The sequence below is a fragment of the Phyllobates terribilis genome, unplaced genomic scaffold, assembly GCF_046119375.1.
Source record: "Phyllobates terribilis strain yellow unplaced genomic scaffold, ASM4611937v1 Scaffold_11__3_contigs__length_659146591, whole genome shotgun sequence".
In the NCBI taxonomy this organism is placed as follows: domain Eukaryota; kingdom Metazoa; phylum Chordata; class Amphibia; order Anura; family Dendrobatidae; genus Phyllobates; species Phyllobates terribilis.
The window spans coordinates 324,479,861-324,502,146 of record NW_027362771.1 but is presented as its reverse complement, the minus strand read 5'-3'; the positions used below and the strand labels follow the sequence as shown (position 1 = coordinate 324,502,146).

Below are 22,286 nucleotides of genomic sequence, written 5' to 3'. Positions count from 1 at the left end.
CAGTTCTTTGGTCTTCTTTCTTTTCTCCATGCCCAATGTGGTACACACAAGGACACAGGACAGAGGTTGAGTCAACTTTAATCCATGTTAACTGGCTGCAAGTGTGATTTAGTTATTGCCAACACCTGTTAGGTGCCACAGGTAAGTTACAGGTGCTGTTAATTACACAAATTAGAGAAGCATCAGATGATTTTTCAAACAGTGCCAATACTTTTGGCCACCCCCTTTTTTAGGTTTGGTGTGGAATTATATCCAATTTGGCTTTAGGACAATTCTTTTTGTGTTTTTTCATTGAAGACAAATTAAATGAAGATAATAATACCAAAGAATTTGTGATTGCAATCATTTTCAGGAAGAAACTGAGTATTATCTGACAGAATTGCAGTGGTGCCAATACTTTTGGCCACCACTGTATACTGATCTACAAATCCCTCCCATACTGACAACTCATCCCTCAGATACCTAGTTAAACGAATGTAATGCCGGGGGGAGGACACTCCTGCCAGGTGACGTGACCTGACCCGCCCCATGGGCATAATCCAACAAGAAAAATTGAGGTTCCCGAGCAACGATTGAAGATCCCTCAACTGGATTTTCTTCAACCAACCTGCATTATGAATATCCGAGAGCAGTGCCGCTATCTTCTCCTCAGGCAACCTGCACTTTATCCGCACAGTATTAATAGTAATACCCAGAAAACTAAGGCAGTTAGAGGGACCTTCCATTTTTTCTTGTGCCAAAGGCACACCAAAGTGACAAGCTACCCATTCCATATATCTCAATAACAACTGACAAACCGGGATACCGGGCGGAGCAATGAATAAAAACTTGTACACGTAGTAAATAACAGACGACATCCCAGCTACATCCTGTACAACCAATTCCAAAAACAAAATAAATGCTTCAAACATTGCACAAGAAATCGAGCAGCCCATTGGAAGACACTAGTGAGGAGCGAGCGTGCTCGCCACGGCTTGATACTTGATTGCGCATCAGGGTACTCGGGTTCTTGATGAAGTATCGTGGGTGCTCGAACTCCATGCTTGGGTACCCCGCCCCGCATGTTTCGCGGTTGTTAGACAGCCAATAAACATACAGGGATTGCCTGCCATACACAGCAATGCAATAGCCATGTTGGCTACTGGCATAACTGTGAATGACTGGCCGCATCGCATCATTGGGTCTTATACTCAACAAGCATACCCAAGCACCCTGATGCTCGATCGAGTATCGAGCCTTGGAGAGCATGTTCGCTCTTCACTAGGAGACACTTATCCACAAACTAAGCCCCCTCCCAAAAACAACCCAACAAATGTAAACTATCATGGTGCATCGGCAACAAATGAAAAGCTGACTCAATATTGGTCTTTGATAACAAGGTCCCTGTTACCATAACTTCTGACCCAACCAATTGCCGCATCAAAAGAGGTATAAACCACAGAGAAAAGATTGGGGTTTATACCGTTGTTAACTGAAAACCTTTTGGGAATGATAAATATTGGATGAGCCAAAATTTATTCGACTCCTTTTTTGGTACAACCCCTAAAGGCGAAACCACCAAATTAAGCAAAGGAGGGGATTCAAAAGGACCCACCATTCATCCAAAAGAAACCTCATGCCTAATCTTTTATCCACAACTGAGGGGTGCTAATAAGCAGACTTCAATTTCTTTAATGTAAATGGAACCACATGCAAAACGAAAACCCTCCTTCAACAAACAGCTTTATCCCATTTAGTGTACCTATTTAGATAGGGGCCCATTGCAGGAAGCATAATTGGGCTTGCCCCCTTGTGCAATGTCCTCCCCAGTTCTAACTTTCCCTTTGTTACTCTCATCTTTCTTTCCCATGTTCAAGTAAAAAAAATTTCCAAGGGAAGGAGGGAAAATATTTCCACATATTCATTCTTCCAGATCTTATTCTTTTTTAAATGGGCTCCGAGCGGGCCCTCAAAACAGACATAAACATCCCCTTTTACCTGATCTCCTGCATCCTCGCCCAGACCGATGCTCCATCCTCACCGCCAGCAGCAGACCTCAGTTGCCCCAGGATGTCCTCAATCCACACCATTCTGATGTTGGGTTTGCAGGATAAGGTGAGGAGGCCACAGGCACATTTCACAGTGTTGCCTATGTGCCGTTTAGCAGCCCCCTCCCCTTCCCTAGCTATATACAGTTGTGCTCAAAAGTTTACACACCCTGGCAGAATTTTTCCTTTCTTGGCCTTGCTTCAGAGAATATGAAAAAATTTCTCCACTCATGGTTATTGGTTGGGGTCATTTGGATGTTTTTGGTTGTCATTAACATTTAAAAAGAGAAAACACAGTAGTTTGACAATAAATGGCTTCAACCCAACCAATAAACATGAGTGAAGAAAAGTTTTTTTTGTTATCATTCATATTCTTTGAAATGAGGCCAAGAAAGGAAAAATCCTGCCGGGGTATGTAAACTTTTGAGCAAAACGGTATACCCCCCCTCTATCTGCCAACCAACCCCTTTTTCTACCCTCTTAAATGTTTGACCCCACAAATGGCCAAACTGAACTAGTAACTTTACTTAACTCCTGCTTGTCCTACAAAGCTGAGTCATGTGTCACTACGCCCATGGCTCTTGCTGGGGTTTCATTTTTCCTTTAAAGGGACTCTGTCAGCACAGAATGACTATTCAAACCAAGCACAGGTACTCGGTGCTCCATGGCATGGCCAATCATTTAAATATACCTTCCCACCTGTATGGTTAACATCCATCTCCGCCATTTTCTGGCTCCATGAATCCAAAGATGTCAATCAAAGAAGAAGGGGGTGGAGATAGAGGGAAAACAAAAAGGTGGGAAGGTGTATTTAAATGATTGGCCCCGTCGTGGAGCACTGAGCGGCGGGACTTAATTTGAGCATGTATTTTGCGCTGACAGAGTCTCTTTAAAAGGAACTTGTCAGCTCCAAAAATGCTATTTGCCTTCAGATATAGGGGTAATTTTAAATAGCATTCAAAGAAGCATTCCCATGTATATATTTTTATTAAATGTGTGTATATGTGCATGTAATCTGGTGAGTGTATTAATATACTCACCTACCATAGCTCTCCCCGATGTCCAGCGCCATTCTGCTCCGCTTGTCAGTGACGTCACCACAATTGCGACTAGTCAACTCACTCTATGTGTGAGCCAGAAGTCTCTTTTACATTGTAAGTCTTTGGAACCTTGTTCTGACGCAGAGCGCAGTGTGACCCCGATAGTCTGCAGAAGAGTGATATCACTCAGAAGAGAAGAAGGGTGCTGAACACTGGAAAGAGTATGCATATATACACACATTTAATAAATAAAAAACGTAATGGGAGTGCTTATTTTAATTACTGTTGCAGCGGCTACAGGTAGAACATGAAATTTTATTTTCCCTGCAGCTGCTGGCTTCTAGTCTAGTTAGTGCAGGAAGAGGTTACAGTCTGCAGCATGTATGTGCAAACCAGGCTGTCAATCACAGTGCAGGGGAGTGATTACAGCCGCACTTACTATAAAGTTAGCTGTGACTGTAACCTCACCCTGCAATCACCCCCATGACTGAAAGCAAGTGGTTGCTGGGAGAATATAACTTAAATTTCTCTTTCAAGTCGCTGTTCCAGTAAGTCTGCTAGATATGATTTAAATGCTATTTACCAACAGATTACAACTATATCTGAAGGTAAATTGCGTTTCTGGAGGGGGCAAGTTTCCTTTAAAGAGTAACCGTCATTTTAATTTTTATTTCATAAATCAATAATACACATGAAAATAAGAAACTTATCAGAGAAATCTGCTTCTTTCTCCTCCGACACTAACCTTTCATTCTCAAAAATCTCAATTCATGGGTAAAATCTTTATTCAGAGAAGGCAGAATGTTACAGTACTGAGATAGGAGATGACAGATGCTACTGATAAGATTATATGGAGAGAGGTGGGAGGGAAGTGCTCTGCCTGTAGCTTTGCCCTTCTGCTCTCCTTTCCTTCACAATAGAATGTTATCAGTAGTAACTGCCATCTTCTATCCCAGTAATGGTAAAATCTGTCTTCAGTGAAGACAGATTTTACCTGTGAATTGACAATTTTGAGATTGAAAGACTAGTCAAGGATAAGAAAAAAGCAGATTTCTCTGATAAGATATATTATAAAGTTACTTTTCACATGTACTATAGATAAATAAAGTTAAAATGACAGCTAATCTAAGTTTTTCCTGCTTGTAAGAAAATGTAAGGATCACATTTATTTATTTTTTATTCATTTATTTTACTCACTTATATAGCACCATTAATTTCACAGCGCTTTACAGATGTTATTGGAACTGTCCCCATTGGGGCTCACAATCTACATTCCCTATCAGTATGTCTTTGTAGTGTGGGAGGAAACCGGAGAACCCGGAAGAAACCCACGCAAACACGGGGAGAACATTCAAACTCCTTGCTGATGATCTCCTTGGTGGGATTTGAACCCAGGACCCCAGCGCTGCAAGGCTGCAGTGCTAACCACTGAGCCACCTTGCTGCCCATAATCATGAGTTAAGCCCTGCAGGACATTGTAGCAGGACATTGAAATTTCTTCTTGCTATATTTTTTAACAGCTTCTCATAATACCTTTGAGCTTGCTTCTAACAAAATTATCACCGGTTGGGGTTTCCAAGTCAGAAGCAATTTTCATGGGATTTTATCATGGTGCCAAGGTTGTGGATCTCTGGTCGTTTATAAAAATTCATAAACACATTAATATGAAAGCAAAGACAACTTTTCCGTGAACCCAGTTACCAATTTTGGAGATGGCATCATCCCAGACTTCATGGCTACTACCCCCTAGATATTAAAGTTGTCCTGTAAAGGAATAGAAAAGCTGCCCACACTCTCCCTTGAAGATTTGATAGTTATATAATGCCCTGTGATGTTTTGAAATTACAGTCCCTGACAGAAGTTATGTCGCTTATCTATGTTATGTAAATAAAAGCTTATAACCTGACATTAAATTCATCCATTGGTTTTAGAAATTACTGTTTTGAAAGCTGAAACCCTCCCAAATTTGGTTTAGGTTAAGAAAATAAATTGGCATCAATGCTAAAATATTGATCATTTAATGAACACAGAATGGTCAGATTTTGGCAAGACAAAAGTTTTGTCGCCTGGTCATATAATGCACACAATCCTAGTTTACATCCTCACCAGTGCTCAGTAAATGATCGATTAATTAGTGGGTGTGTATAAAAAGAAACCCAGCACCCGAGACCTTCACTTGAACTGCAACTTGAGCTCTGACAACATGCCAAAAATCCACCCTGCTACCAAAACCTTGATTATCAAGAGGCTGAAGACCAGATCCACTGCAGAGGTGGCTGGTACCTTTAATGTGTCTCAGCGTCATGTACAAAGAATTAGAAAAAGATTTGAAGAGACTGGAGATGTGTTTGACAAGCCCAGGTCCGGCAGACCCCGCAAGACAACTGCTCAGGAGGAACGTTTGTTGGTTAGAAAATCCAAAGCAAGCCCCTCTTCCACTGCAGTAGAGCTCCAACAGGCCTGGTCACCTCAAGTCCCTGTGTCAACTAGAACAGTTTGTAGGATTCTGTCTCGAAATGGCCTCCATGGTCGAATCAGTGCCCAGAAGCCAGCACTAAACAAAAGGCAAATAAAAAAACGTGTGGCATTTGCAAAGTCCCACAGCCTGTTAAACAGATGGACGCTGGAAAAGTGGCAGAAGGTGGATTTCTCTGATGAATCTTCAGTAGAATTACACAACAGCCGACGCAAATACTGCAGGAGACCTACCTGGAGCCCATATGGAACCAAAATACACCCAGAAAACTGTTAAATTTGGTGGTGGAAAGATCTGGGGTTACATTCAGTATGGGGGTGTACGAAACATTTGCAAGGTGAAAGGCAATATCAATAGCCTAAAATATCAAGAAGTATTAGCTACCTCTTACATTCCAAATCATAAAAGGGGTCAAATTCTGCAGCAGGATGGTGCTCCATCTCATACATCCATCTCTACAACAAAGTTCCTCCAGGCAAAAAAGATGAAGGTGCTCAAGCACTGGCCAGCACAGTCACCAGACATGAACATCATTGAGCATGTTTGGGGTAGGCTGAAAGAGGAAGCTTGGAAGACAAAACCAAAGAATCTAGATGAACTCTGGGAGGCTTGTAAGACTGCATTCTTTGCTATTCCTGATGACTTCATTAATAAATTGTATGAATCATTGTTGAACCGCATGGATGCAGTCCTTCAAGCTCATGGAAGTCACACAAAATATTAAATATGACTCTAATAGCACCACAACTTCATTCACCAATGTTATGCAACATATAATTGTATTTTACGATAATTATTTGTTTAAATATCACATTACTTTCTGTGGGCGACAAAACTTTTGTCTTGCCAAAATCTGACCATTCTGTGTTCATTAAATGAACAATATTTCAGCATTGATGCCAATTTATTTTCTTAACCTAAACCAAATTTGGGAGGGTTTCAGCTTTCAAAAGAGTAATTTATAAAACCAAATAATGAATTTAACGTCAGGTTCTAAGCTTTTATTTACATAACATGGATAAGCGACATAACTTCTGTCAGGGACTGTATGTTTAATCTATTTTCCGCCCAGCAATAGTGAGTTAGCAGCAGACAAGGTTAACAGTTGGGGAACAGCCCAGGATGGGAGGGGTTGCATAGGCACACAAGTTTACAATTTCCCGTTTGACAGCAGATAGAGACAGTACTTGAGAAGTAACAGACCTAAGGTCTTGCTGCTTGCAGACTTGCGTAGTAATGATGTTGTGTGAGAAGGGGGAAGACCACAATATGTCAGATAGTACCTTCTGAAGGAAATCAAGGATCTAGTGGCAGTAGGAGTTCGGATCTCAGGCAGGGAGCCTTGTGGGGATAAAAGAGGAGGACGAGGTCCTTAGCCCAGGTCAGGAAGCCTAATCAACGGAACGAAATATCACTCAGGTGAGCAGCAGGACAAGGTCCTTAGCTCAGGCCAGGAGGCCTACTTTAACTGTATGGAACCTTGCGCAAGGGCAGCAGTAGGCCCAGTTAAAGGGGAGTAAGCCGAAGGAAGCAGAAAATAGGAAGAAATCTCAAGCGATCAGGAAATAAAATGTATAAAAACATTATTTATGAAAATACAATAAAATCATAAATATGGAAAACAGCAACCAATTAGACACTCGGTGGTTGCTGTTTTCCATATTTATGGTTTTATTGGATTTTCATAAATAAAGTTTTTGGACATTTCATTTCCTGATCGCTGGAGATTTCTTCCTACTTTCTGCATCGCTTCCCAACCGGACCAGGGTGGTTCCGTGCGATGGCTCCTTAGAAGCAAGGTCCATACACCAATTGGTGAGCTGACTTTTCCTGTCCCCCGCTCCCTATGTTACATAAGCTGAAGGAAGAGTTCCTTATCTTAGATATACTAGACTAAAACAATTATCTACACTAGAGAGAAAACTAGAGTGTCATGTACTGGGATACAAGTTCTCCTACAGAGAGCCAAATATGCAGAGGCACAGCAAGTTGCTGGTGGCCCTCATCGAATGGACTTTGAGAGTACTAGTGGTAGTTGTACAGAGGAACCTCAGCCAGTGAGGTCCTCACAAATGAACTGGGAGTTGAGATTAGCTGTGGGGGACTGGAGCTTTACACCTCGACCCATGTGGTCGAGGTGTAAAGATGGAGCTTCCCATAATGGTTTGCAAGACTGTTGTGACTTGTAACAAAAGTAATGTACCACCACTTGTAGCTATAAAGTACCTGTCTCTACATGATGCAGAATAAGCATTCATGAAGTGTTGTGCCAGCTTTCTGATGTTTATACTTCTCATCAGATACGTAGCTAGGGAGGGTGGGGGTGCATGTGAGTGGGCACCTAACCAGCTAACTGTGTGTATAACTAAGGCGGCGCACTCTAATTGTGGTTATAGTGGAACCTCAGATGACTATGCGGTTACTGAAAATCTTGATACAAAGACCAACACTGATATTACAGCCATATGATGACCATATGGTGGTAGATACCAATGGTGCAGCACATATGAGAGATTACAGTGCATTTATAGATGGGGGACTTTCTGCTGACATTCTTTCTGATGGAGATGTTCACTTTTCCCATCTTTTCCACCTGATCCAGATTACAACAAATACACATTTGACTTCTCACTTTTCCAGCACCGTCTCCATCTTTTCTCAACCTGCACAAACTCTTCACCCCAATGCTGAGCTGCAGCTGTCTGTGTGTCCCTATTACTGATCCTCTTAGTGCCCCACATAATAATGCCCACCACTGCTCCTTTTACAAAGTAAAATGCCTCCTTTGGTCACTCTAGATGGTAAAATTGTCTCCTTGAAAAAATTAATGCCCTGTGCAAGCACCCTAGAAAATAGTACCCACATTTTACCCAAGAAAGTAATAATGACCTGAGTGTGCCCATTTGAGAGACACAATACCTTGAGTGCCCCTATAACAATTATGCTTCTTAAGTGCCCACTTTACATTTAATAATGTCCCCTGAGTCCCCCCATATATAGTTCCCCTCTACACAGCATGATGTTTCCCACAGTTCTCACATACACAGCATGATGGATTCATAGCTTCCTATACACAGCATGATGGTCCTCAGAAGCCCCCCCACAATGTATGATGACCCTCATTAACACCCTCACACTGTATGACAACCCTCAGTAGCCCCCCAACACTGTATGATGGAACTCAGTAACCCCCCCACACTGTATGATGGCCCCCAGTAGCTTCCCCCACACACTGTGTATGCCGATACTGTTTAGAGTGGGGTAACTCCGGACGGGCCGTGCTGAGCGATTAGCCCTTCCACCCCCTTCCCCCCCAGTTGCTATGCTACTGCTTCACATCAAGTTCTTGTTAAGTAAATAAAAGTTTATTTTTAAACTCTGGTCAACCTCATTCATCTCCATACCAACTGGTTCAGACCTGCCAAGTACAACGGCAGCACACGGTGTGCAGAGGCGCATCACCGAGATAAAAACCATCAGCACACTCACCTAGCAAGGACCCTTATTTTCCTGTAACGCGGAGGGGCATGTATGATGCTCCCCGCACCATGTTACAGTCCCACAGCCTCTTTTAGCTCCACCTGTGAGGCTACCAGAATCTACTTCTTTTCTTCAGCCATAATACATTGTAGACTAGAAATATGACATACATAAGTAGATTGTCTTCTCCCTATATAATATTTATTGCTATGTAAAAATTCTTTAACACTAATATTTTCTACAGGGGCACCTCGCTCATCCTGTCCTCCTGGATGGTTTTTCTACAAATCTCATTGTTATGGCTATTTCCGATTCAAACTGACCTGGTCTGAGGCTGAGGTGAGAAAAGCGGGGCAGAACACCTGCACTAATTGCAAAGATATTGTATTTTTTTCCATATATTAATGATCCATAACGTTCATTTCTTGCAGTTTGAGTGTGTCAGCTATGGACATGGTGCACATCTGGCTTCAATCTTAGATGACTCAGAAGCATCCATTATCGCAAGTCATGTGGCCGCTTACTCCCCAAATATAGATGTCTGGATTGGACTTCATGACCCCGAAAAGGTAAAAGTAGTCGAAAATGTACATATTGATTGAGCCAAGTATCCAGGGGTAGCCTCAGTTATAGGAGAGACCCCACGGTCATGAAATTAATTCTTAAATAAACAAAGAAAAACTCAAGCTCTTAAAGAAGTAAAATGTTCAGCAGCCTTGACACCCATCATTAATAAAACTGTACTGTTAAACACAAACTAACTTCAAGTTAATGTTAAACTATGGAATGAATACTATAAAAATGCAACACTTGCAATGAATACCAAGAGCAATACAACATTAGCAGGACAAATATGTGTTAGGCCTCACTCACATCTGTGTATCAATCGGACGACTGCTATCCAATAAAAAAATTGGATTGCATTTGTACCAATGTTATTCAATGAGCTAGTGTTCATCTGCGATTTTTTCCCCAGCTGGACTCTGGATCAGAAAAAAAAATCGCAGCATGCTGCGAGTGGCCGCGTATATCGGACAAGTTTCACCAAAGCAAGTAAATGTAAAAGTAAAAGTTGTGTTCACTAATTAGCATCACAGGTGTCTACAATCTTGCAATCAGTCAGTGGGCCTGTATAGAGGGCTACAGATACTCACTGTGCTGTTTGGTGACATGGTGTGCACCACACTCAACATGGACCAGAGGAAGCAAAGGAAAGAGTTGTCTCAGGAGATTAGAAAGAAAATTATAGACAAGCATGTTAAAGATAATAAGACCATCTCCAAGCAGTTTTATGTTCCTGTGACTACAGTTGCACATATTATTCAGAAAGTTAAGATCCATGGCACTGTAGCCAACCTCCCTGGAGGTGGCTGCAGGAGGAAAATTGATGACAAATCAAAGAGATGGATAATACGAATGGTAACAAAAGAGCCCAGGATAACTTCTAAAGAGATTAAAGGTAAACTTCAGGCTCAAGGAACATCAGTGTCAGATCGCACCATCCGTCGTTGTTTGATCCAAAGTGGACTTTGTGGGAGACGACCAAGGAGAACACCATTGTTGAAAAAAAATCATAAAAACGCTAGACTGGAATTTGCCAAACTACATGTTGACAAGCCACAAAGCTTCTGGGAGAATGTCCTATGGACAGATGAGATAAAAATGGAAGTTTTTGGCAAGGCACATCAGCTCTATGTTCACAGACAGAAAAATTAAGCATATCAAGAAAAGAACACTGTCCCTACTGTGAAACATTGAGGAGGCTCTGTTATGTTCTGGGGCTGCATTGCTGCATCTGGCACAGGGTTTCTTGAATCTGTGCAGGGTACAATAAAATCTCAAGACTGTCAAGGGATTCCAGAGAGAAACGTGAGGTCCAGTGTCAGAAAGCTTGGTCTCAGTCGCAGGTCATGGGTCTTGCAACAGAATAATGACCCAAAACACACAGCTAAAAACACCCAAGAATGGCTAAGAGGAAAACATTGGACTATTCTGAAGTGGCCTTCTATGAGCCCTGACCTAAATCCTATTGAGCATCTTTGGAAAGAGCTGAAACATGCCGTCTGGAAAAGGCAAACTTCAAACACGAGACAACTGCAGCAGTTTGTTCATGAGGAGTGGGCCAAAATACCTGTCGAGAGGTGCAGAAGTCTCATTGACAGTTACAGGAATCATTTGATTGCAGTGATTGCCTCAAAAGGTTGTTCAACAAAATATTAAGTTAAGAGTACCATCATTTCTGTCCAGGCCTATTTCATAAGTTTAATTTTTTAAAAATTCTGTTGAAGCAGGGTTGAAAAGCAATGTCTGACTTTCATTTGTTCATTTTCATAGATTTTCATTCATTATTACTTTTATCAGATTCAAGTTATCTCTGTGACCATTGTGGGTTTTTCATTCATTAAACGAGGGGTACCAACAATTTTGACCACGTGTTTATTACCATTCTGTAGCACAGAACACTGTAAATGATTGTAGAATGATGAATAATAGTTGCATGTCATGTGGATGCTATGTGAGAAAAAAAAAATCGCTCACTCCCATAGCACTTGCATGGCACATGGAATACCAAACAGATTTCACTCATCCAACTTTTCTGGATGAAATTTGGAGCAATTTTTTTTACTCAGATGTAATTGAGGCCTTACAAATGAGACCAAAACAGCAGCATCAAAAATGCAATAAAAATGCATTGAAAAAAAACATACACAAAACCGCAAGTAACCTTATTTATTTAATAGGCGTAGAAACGGTGCAGAAAATTTGCAACATGAAAAACTCACCAAATACTCATCGTGGGAATGTAGCCTTAAATGAGTACCCTGTGCAAAATTTATGGATGTTTTAGCTAGTGCAGTAATTCAGAAAACTATAAGGAAAGAACTCGCACATTTCTGTAATTGAATGATACATTTTGTTTGCTTGTCAGATTGTCATATTTACCATACTTTACTTGCTGTCTTAGAACCGTCGCTGGAAATGGAATGATGGATCAATGTATAACTATCGTTTGTGGCAGACTGGAGAGCCTAATAACACGAATAACGTGGAGTACTGTGTGGAACTGACCAGCGGTACAAGTAAGTGATATTGATTGCAGAACAATGGCTGTAATGTCCAATAGAATTTGCTGGAGAGTCCTTGAGAACCCAAGCAGAGAAAAACATTAACTTTGAATACCAAAAACATACAACAGCACCCAAGTACTGAAGAAAGGTGGATTATAAGAATACAAAATGCATTTTATGTAGTAAGCCTGATCATTGAACAAATAGAAGTATATATTAAAAAAGATCCCATGACTTCATACGCATGATTTGAAATAGAAAACTCGAAATCGCTAGCTTCAACTAATTTTACTGAAAGATTTGATTCACTGTGACACTCAGTACTGCAAAAGCCTCTAACTACCCAGAAAACTTGTATACAACATGTAGGTTCACTCCCGGAAACAAACACGCGGCAACAGCATGCAGTATAGTTGTGGGGTGTAAGGCTGCTAAATGGATAATTAAAACGGATATCAAAAAATTAAAATGTGCTTTCAGGGTTTTTCTTTAGTAGCAAAATTAGGACAAAGAGGTATTAAACTGCCCTCTTTGTTTGCAATGTGTGAAGAATAAAAAAAAAATGTTGTGATACAGTAAAGGTGCTGTAGCTGCAGTAAATCACAGATCAATCAATTCATGGTCACACTAGGGGCTTGCTCACACGGCCGTCGATTCTCTCATGCTAATGTCACATGGATAAATCTTTCTCAGAGTTTGAGCCGTGTGTCACCTTAGTGTGATCCGATTCTCTTGCATTACAAAATCACAGCACAGGTGTGGAGAAGATAGGGAACTTAATTTCTCCATTTCTCCTCGGTAATCGGACTCGGATGACATCTGAGTGCAGTCCGATGTTTCACACGCACCCATAGACTTGTACAGATGCACATGATTCAAATATTGAAGCCACTCACAGCATGCTGCAATTGTCTTCTAATGCCGAATCGGCATGAGAAAACAATCACAGATCTGCCCCGCACCATAGAGTAACACTGGTCTGAGTGCTATGCGATAAAACATCAGATAACACTGGGCAGTGTTATACGCTCGTGTGAGTGTACCCTTACTCGGCAGGTCCAGCACCTCCCTATACCTTAAATTTTTGGATTATTATTCACAGACTGAGACTACCACCCCCATGTTCAAGGTGTTTCATTACTGCAGTAGTATCACAATCATATTTAGGTCTTTAAGGCTACGTTCCCACAATGAGCTAAGGGTGAGTTTTTGATATTGCAGATGATTTTCTGCAGCATTTATGCACCTATTAAGTAAAATAGGTTACCAGCATTTTTTCGAAAATACACAGTGTTAAAAAAAGTCACAAAAAGCTCATTGTGGGGACTTAGCCTTATTATTCCGATCTGGGATGATCTGTGCTCTCTGCCCTACCTTGACTATCCTTATGCTGTAAAATGCTTAAATGGCACAGCTTGGACAGCCCTCATCTTTTATAAAGGCTATGATAGCCCCCCATTCCCTGGACCATGCATGTGATACCTGCAAGGCTTTGTGTGGAAGTCCACATGGCTGTTTCTCTCATTAGCCCACTCTGACTTTTCAGCATTGTGTGAACAGTTACTGGCCATTGGTTTTGCTTTTTGCAATCCTTGCAAATTCGAATGGCAAAGTTTTTAATTTGCATTCAAGGAAATTTGACTCAAAGACGATCCTCAGAGGATCGATTCGCTCATCTCTATTGAGAAAGTCAATTTACTGATCACAGTAACTGCAGGCGTACAGCAGGCAGAGGTATATGCAGGGTTTCACAGGTTGGGGTAGGGAAAGTACTAAAGATACATATGTTTGTGGTATTTGTCTTCCAGATGTTTGCACTCGATTCATCATTTGTGACTTTTGAAAAAGTCACAAACTTTTGATGTAAATGTGCTCCAGTCCCCCTGGAGTGATTTTATGTGTGCCTGAATTTTTTAGCTCATTTTATAACATTTTATCAGAACATGTGACTTTTGCCCTAAAAAAAGGTGGTAGAAAACAAAAGAAAAAACACTTTTTTTATTTTGTGCAAAATCCATTATCCACACACACACCATATTTAAGGATTTGGTGCTGAAAAAGTAAAAAAACAAACAAAAGTGACAAAAAAAAATCCGCACATCATGCATCGGGCCTTTAGTGTCCATGTAAAGCTGCAATTTAGTGATCATGTCTTGAGAATCCATTCGTTTAGAGGTCATTGCTGATATCCCTGTGATTTATCTGTCTCCTTATCAGCACTGGTTCTGCTCTAGCTAGAAGCTAATAAGGATAAAATTGTCACAGTGGAACAGGACAATAGTGTGAGAACGTAAGAATGGGTCACCCAAAATATTCACTATAACTTGCTGTCATTTCATGCGTTTGGGGCAATCTAACATCTGGGATAAGGGTATTAATTAGTGATGAGCGAGCGTGCTCGCCACTGCTCGGTACTCGCCGAGCATCACAGTACTCGACAAGCTTGGCAGGTCCTCGCCCTGCATGTTTGGCGCTCTTTAGAGAACCAATGAACATGCAGGGATTGCTTGCCACGCACTGTAATACCGTAGCCATGTTGGTTGTGGCATTACAGTGATTGGATGGCCGCATAGCGTCATCGGGTCTATTTAAGACCTGGTGACGCTCGGCTCATCACAGTCTACCCCGGTAACAGGCAGAGTAGAGAGAGGTGCTACTGCATCAGGGATAGATTTGCTTGTTTATTAGTTAGTGTAGGTATTCCACAACATATCTATGTATCCATCTGAACTAACAGTTCTTCTGAGTACTAATCCAGCTGCATATATTCAGTGGTGATAGCAGGAGTTAGGCAGGCAGGGTTTGTGGTAGTGCATACAGCACAAGAGGGTCCATTGCACATTCTGTCTGCTGCTGCTGTTATGGATATTTGCAGACATACCCCCAGATATCAGGGGCCAGGGCTATTTTTTTTTATCTTAATCCTGATTATTTGCTTAAAAAGCAAGGCAGGCAGGGTTTGTGGTAGTGTATGCAGCACAAGAGGGTCCATTGCACATTCTGTCTGCTGCTGCTGTTACAGATATTTGTAGACATAGCCCCAGGCATCAGGGGCCAGGGCTAATTTTTTTTATCTTAATCCTGATTATTTGCTTAAAAAGAAATCCAGAGTACACAATTTTTCTGCTCCATTTGCTTGTTGTTAGCACTGTAGAATACAGCCAGATTTTTTCCATATTACAGCTATAAAAATCCAGAAATTGTAGCAGTGTGTCAGTGAAGCTATTCACACGTGGTCGCTGTGAAGAAAAGTAAACTACAGGGCCGCTATTTAAAACCGTGGTTGTCCATCAGACGTATCACATATAACTGCGATCCAAATTCAGCCATTTCTGTTCTCCATTTACAGTTTGTAGCAGTGTGTCAGTGAAGCTATTCACACGTGGTCGCTGTGAAGAAAAGTAAACTACAGGACCACTATTTAAAACCGTGGGTGTCCATTAGACATATCACATATAACTGCAGTACAAATCCAGCCATTTGTAGTGAACATGGAAAATATTGTCCTCCATTTACAGTTTGTAGCAGTGTTTCAGTGAAGCTATTCACACGTGGTCACTGTGAAGAATAGTAAACTATCGAGCCGCTATTCAGTGTGTCAGTGAAGCTATTCAAACTTGGTCGCTGTGAAGAATATTAAACTACAGGGCCACTATTTAAAACCATGGTTGTCCGTCAGATGTATCACATATAATTGCGGTCCAAATTCAGCCATTTCTATCCTCCATTTACAGTTTGTAGCAGTGTGTCAGTGAAGCTATTCACACGAGGTCGGTGCCAAGAATATTAAACTATAGGGCCGCTATTTAAAACCATGGTTGTCCGTCAGATGTATCACATATAACTGCAGTACAAATCCATCCATTTCTGTCCTCCATTTACAGTTTGTAGCAGTGTGTCAGTAAAGCTATTCATACATGGTCACTGTGAAGAATAGTAAACTACAGGGCCACTATTTAAAACCATGGTTGTCCGTCAGATGTATCACATATAACTGCAGTACAAATCCATCCATTTCTGTCCTCCATTTACAGTTTGTAGCAGTGTGTCAGTGAAGCTATTCATACATGGTCACTGTGAAGAATAGTAAACTACAGGCCTGCTATTTAAAACTGTGGTTGTCTGTCAGACGTATCACACATAACTGTGGTCCAAATTCAGCTATTTCTGTCCTCCATTTACAGTTTGTAACAGTGTGTGAGTGAAGCTATTCACACAAGGTCGCTGTCAAGAATAGTAAACTACAGGGCCGCTATTTAAAATTGTGGGTGTCCGTTAGACGTATCACATATAACTGCAGTACAAATCCAGCCATTTGTAGTGAACGTGGAAAATATTGTCCTCCATTTACAGTTTGTAGCAGTGTGTCAGTGTACACCATTTTACTGCTCCATTTGCTTGTTTGCAGAATACAGCCAGATTTTTTTACTTTTATTCACATTACTGCATTGTGGAAGCAGAGCAACTTTTTTTCAATGATAAGACTCACATGATCCATATGAGTTACGTAATAAAACAGAAATTTTGTGGAGCGTGCCAAATATTCCACTCCATTTAAAGTCAACCACCTGTGTTTTGTTGAACCAATTGACACTTGGTAGCTGACAAATACCATACTATTTGGTGACTGCCTGAAACCGTGGCCATCAGATGTTATCCCATATGACTGCCCTAATAATCCAGCAATTTTTGTGAGCGTGTCAAATATTACACTCCATTTAAAGTATTGCAGTTGTGGGTTCAAACCTATTCACAGTTGGCCGCTGACAAATAGCATATCTGTGAACAATGTTGTCAGCGTATTACGCCACTTTTAAGAAAAAAACATACAAAAAACATACAAAAAACAAGCTGAAATGGAAACAATGTTAAGAAGCATTCTTTCCAGGGTAATGACTTGTATATAAGACCAAAAAAATCCCCCCAAAAATGTTATAGACTATGGAAGACATTGATGCGACCAGAATGAACACCAGTCCCTATTATAAATGCATCTAACAGCATTATCGATAGGGAATAGAATAGATTTTAATTTTTTTTGGGCAACACCAGCAGTACGCAGTATAAGGCAATAATACCTGCTGGATCAGTGTAATACGCTATCCATACTGCAATACCTCACCCGTAAACAAATTTCAGATAAGACAGTTAATAGTCTAGAATATAGAATCTATTTTGAATTGTCCTTCCCATTATTAAGGAGTGTGTCTCCTATACTGTTATTGCATATGCAGCAATTTCAAGGGCTGCCAAAAATTAGGACGCACTCTACTACACATTTGAAGAGATGTAAAAATAAATAAATAAATAAAAACACAGTAGGATCATTCTTTAGTGTAAAAACCAGACTCGCCAATGTAACCTCAATGTAATTACATTGTTCAGCTCCTGCACCTCCTCCTCCTCCTATTCGGCCTCCATCTCCGAAATGACCACATCAGTCACAAGCTGAAAGCACTGCAGCACTGCCTTGGCCAAGTGGCAACAGGGTGTGCTGAAGATAATATGCTTAATGCTTAGGTGACAAACCGCTCACCACTGCAGAGTTGTTGAAAGCTGTAACACAGCAGCCAGATCTGTGGCTCTCACCGCTGAACATACAGCCAGGCATGGTCGTGTATGACAAAGGCCGGAACCTGGTGGTGGAGAAATTACAGCCGGAGTAGATACGGTTCCCCTCTATGCCAGTCCTTTCACCAAGATAAAGAATATGGCTTTGGAGAAATACAACTTTCACTGAGAAGCTGTGTCAGACTGAAGAACATTGGGCCCACCAGAGGATTTGATTCTGAGGGCCCACCTTTCTCCCCCTCTCAAGAGCCCCATAGCAGCTGTAAAGTTATGAACTCTACTGATGGAGAAGCCAGGGCCCACCGGAGGATTCTCTGGTGGGCCCATCCAACCCTGCCGAGAAGCAGCCCTTGCTAAGAAAAGTCTGTGTGAAGATTCCTGGACACTCTATGGCTGCTTTTTTTTACTGAGGGGGAAACACACACAAACACGGAGAGAACATACAAAATCCTTGTAGATGTTGTCCTTGGTGGGATTTGAACCCAGGACCCCAGCGCTGCAAGGATTCAGTGCTAACCACTGAGCCACTGTGCTGCCTTCTCTGCTCTCCTTCTGATTTCTAACAAAAACTTGCACCTACTGCCACTCAGTATCTTCAGCTCCTTTGTGAGAAACTAATGTATTTGGGCAGCCACTCAGTCTAACAAATAAAATTACTTCGTTTCTGGTACTGGGTGCCGATACCAAACCACTGGAAATATTCAAGGCTGGTTGGAGCCAAGCTGATTCCCACAGAAAGTACCAGTGGCAAGCTAAGGAGATGGTGGCCTCTATCATCATCACGACCTGCAAAGTTTGCGCTACTTTGAACTCTCCTAAAGGAGAAGCCAGGGCCTACCGGAGGAGTCTCCGGTTCTCTGGTGGGCCCGTCAAACACTGCCAAGAAGCAGCCCTGGCTAAGAAAAGTCTGTGGGAAGGTTCCTGGACACTCTATGGCTGCTTTTTTACTGTGGACTGGCTCCAGCAATCTATAAGATTGCAATCTATAATATCCCTTCACTGGCTCCCCATTGGCCAGAGACTCCAGTTCAAAACCCGAACTATGACATGCAAAGCCATACACAACCTGTCTCCTCCATATATCTGTGACCTAGTCTTCCAGTACATACCTGCACGCAACCTCCGATCCTCACAAGATCTCCTTCTCTACTCCCGTCTTATCTCCTCTTCCCACAATCGCATACAAGATTTCTCCCGTGAATCCCTTCTACTCTTGAACTCTGTACCCAAACAGATCAGACTCTTGCCTACTGTTGAAACCTTTAAAAGGAAGCTGAAGACCCACCTCTTCCGACAAGCCTATAACCTGCAGTAACCCTCGCTCCACCATACCGCTGCACAACCACCTGTACCCTCACCTACTGTATCCTCACCCATCCCTTGTAGATTGTGAGCCCACGCGGGCAGGGTCCTCTCTTCTCCTGTACCAGTCGCTGACTTGTTTTGTTCAAGATTATTGTAAGTGTTTCTGCTATGTATACCCACTTTTTCACATGTAAAGCACCATGGAATAAATGGCTCTATAATAATAAATAATAATAATAAATACAGTAGCGCCAAAGTCCTGATTATAAAATGTTAGCAGTCGGTGACCTCTTTTCACATGTAAAGCGCAATGGAATAAATGGCGCTATAATAATAAATAATAATAATTATACTACTTGTACTCTGGGTCAACTGATGGCACTTTCCTGGTGTCTGCCCCTATGATGTGTTTTGGCAGCTTTTGGTCCTGTTTAAAGGTGTTGTGTATGCGTTTGGTTTTGGCACCCATTGAATCCATTGGCGTTCGGCAATGTTCGGCAAATATTCGACAATTACAAAAATGGCTATCGAAATCCGAAATGAATATTAAAATATTCTCTCGTATCTAATCAGAAACACCCTTAAAAAATTATGTGGGTGTTGCATCATGGTCACCTTGGTGGTGGAGGATGAGGAGAAGGGCGAAATAAAATAGAACAATTCCTGAAGCGTATACCCATGTCTGGGTGTGAAGGCGTGCATGGGAATAGACCCCCCAAAAAATAACCACTGGATTTGAGTTTATGTTTGATGCTATCATCTGGTAGTGTTGAGAAGTCTAGCCCAATCCAGCCCTTGTTCATTTTTTATAAGAGTCAGCCTGTCGGCATTTTCAGTTGACTGGCGGATGAGCCTATCAGTTTTATCAGTTATAATGCCCCCGGCGGCACTAAAAACCATCTTTGACAAAACGCTAGCAGCCAGGACCTCCAAGGCGTAGAGAGACAGTTCATCCCATGTGTTCAGCTTGGATACCCAACAGTTGTAATGCACAGAGACAGAGAGGAATCAATCATGGAGGACGCTGATATGGTCACCAAGGTAGTCCTTCAGCATCTTCCAAAACATTTCCCTCCATGTCAGAGTACCCCATATATCAGGGCCTGGGCACTGGGAGGGTCTGAAAAAACTGTACCAGACCTTTGACAGCATTCTCCTGCCTCTGCCGCATCTGGTTTGTGCGTCCCTCACTTGTACTCCTCTTGGTTGTCCAATGAACTGTCTGACTGTGACTTCTGCCGCCAGCGTTGTTAGATGGGAATTTTTTTTTGTTATAATTCTTCAACAAGAGCCTGAAATTAATATCTCCAAAAATGAACTCCTTCGTTTTCCTCCCTCTACTAACCTACCTATACCTGACTTTGCAATTTCCTTTAGGTGGTGCCATTATAACTTCCACTCGGCACGACTGCTGTCTTGGAGTAATATTTGACACACAACTTTCCTTTATCCAACGTGGAAAATCACTCACTCGCTCATGTCACCTGCACCTTAAATATATCTCCAAAATTCGACCTTTTCTCCCTCTAAACAAACTGTCTCCTCTACAATCTCTTCTGAATGCAGCAGCCAGGGTCGTATTTCTATCAAGCCGCTTCACTGACGCCTCTACCCTGTGCCAGTCATTGCACTGGTTAGGTTAAACAATCACTACAGAATACAATACAAACTCATCTCTCTCATCCACCAAGCTCTCCAAAGTTCTGCACCGCCCTATATCTCATCCCTCATTACTGTGTATCACCCCTCCCATGCCCTCCTTTCTGCAACTGATCTAGGACTGACACCCTCCTTAATCAGAACCTTACACCTCTGTCTCCAAGAATTCTCTTGTGCCGCTCCAGTTTTCTGTAATGCCCAAAATGTGTACAACGCGATGGTCATGGTAAAGGCAGCGGAACATAAAGTCGGCCATGTGTGGCAGACTGCCAACAGCCAAGACTTCCCTGTTTTCACCAAGTGGACGACTGTCGATGTTCTCTTCCTCCTCCTCCTCATTATCACCCAATCTGCGTTGAGATGATATGAGGCTGGGCTGAGCAGCATCACCCTGTATAGTTCCTAGTTTCGCCTGCAATGCCTCCTCTTTAATTGTGAGCAGCGAGTGTTTCAGTAGACAGAGAAGCGGGATGGTGATGCTAATTATGGCATCATCGCCGCTCACTGTCTTGGTGGAGTCCTTAAAGTTTTGGAGGAGGGCATCCATGCCCACTCATCAGCTCTTATGTGCGGAGCCTGACCTGAATGCCGACGGACGTGTTGAAGCTGGTACTCAACAACTTCTCTGTGCTGCTCAAAATCATTCCAAACATCTGCAACATTGATTTCCAGCGCATGGTCACATCGCACACCAGTCGGTGAGCTGGAAGCTACAGATGCCGCTGATGCCCTGCCAGGGCAGCGGAAGCTGTAGCTGACTTCCTGAAATGGGCACACACGTGGCGTACTTTCACTAGCCGCTCTGGCAGATCTGGGTAGGTTTTGAGAAACCTCAGAACCACTGAGTTGACCACATGGGCCAGGCATGGTACGTGTGGGAACTTGCCTAGCTTCAGAGCAAGCACCAGGTTCTCTGATACATATTTCAACAACTCTGCAACGGTGTGCATTTGTCGCCTAAGCATACAGTCCTGCTTATTGTTATTGGCACACACTAAGTTTAAGTACATAATCTGGAATATCTCCTGAAAAAATTAATCAAGTTATGGAGATGGAGGCTGAAGAGGAGGAGGAGGTGGTGCAGGAGCTGCAGAATGTAGGGGCAACCCAGATTGACCCAGGGCCCGCAATCCTATGCATCAGGAAGACCTGTTCCGTCCCAGGGTCCCACTGGGTCCCGGCTTCCACAATATTAACCCAGTGGAATGCGTCAGTGAGATGTAACGTCCCTGGGCACATTCACTTGTCCACGTGTTTGTGGTTAGGTGGTCCTTCCCACTAAGTGCACTGGGGAGGGCACGGGTAATGTTCTGGGACCCATGCTTGTGGAAGGCAGAGACGACACCGGGAGAAATACTGGCGGCTGGGGACAGAGTATGGACACCCGGCCGCCGCCATGAGTTTATGGAAAACTTCCGCCTAAATGAGCCTAAAAGGCAACATTTCTAGTGCAAGCAAGCAGTCCAGAAATGTGGCAGTTTACTATTGCGGTCTGTGGGTGGGTAGGTGGCTGGCTGCATACCTGCGCTTGCATTCCAAGTAACACAAAGCTAAGGAGATGGATAATCCATCATGAATAATTTGCTTGTTGAGTAGGAGACCGACCACTGCTGCTGTATACCTTCTGAACATTGTGTTGAAGCTTGATTGACCCAGGGCC

At 42.3% G+C, this 22,286-nt stretch overlaps 1 protein-coding gene across 1 annotated transcript in view; it reads left to right on the top strand.

The window, feature by feature from the left end:
* LOC141166179 (regenerating islet-derived protein 4-like) overlaps nucleotides 1–22,286 on the top strand; it is a 47,158-nt gene that overhangs the window by 12,730 nt on the left and 12,142 nt on the right. The window contains exons 3-5 of the mRNA XM_073652629.1: nucleotides 9,268–9,362; nucleotides 9,455–9,592; nucleotides 11,989–12,103. Of these exons, the coding sequence (XP_073508730.1) occupies nucleotides 9,268–9,362; nucleotides 9,455–9,592; nucleotides 11,989–12,103 (348 nt within the window). The remainder of the gene's footprint in view (nucleotides 1–9,267; nucleotides 9,363–9,454; nucleotides 9,593–11,988; nucleotides 12,104–22,286) is intronic.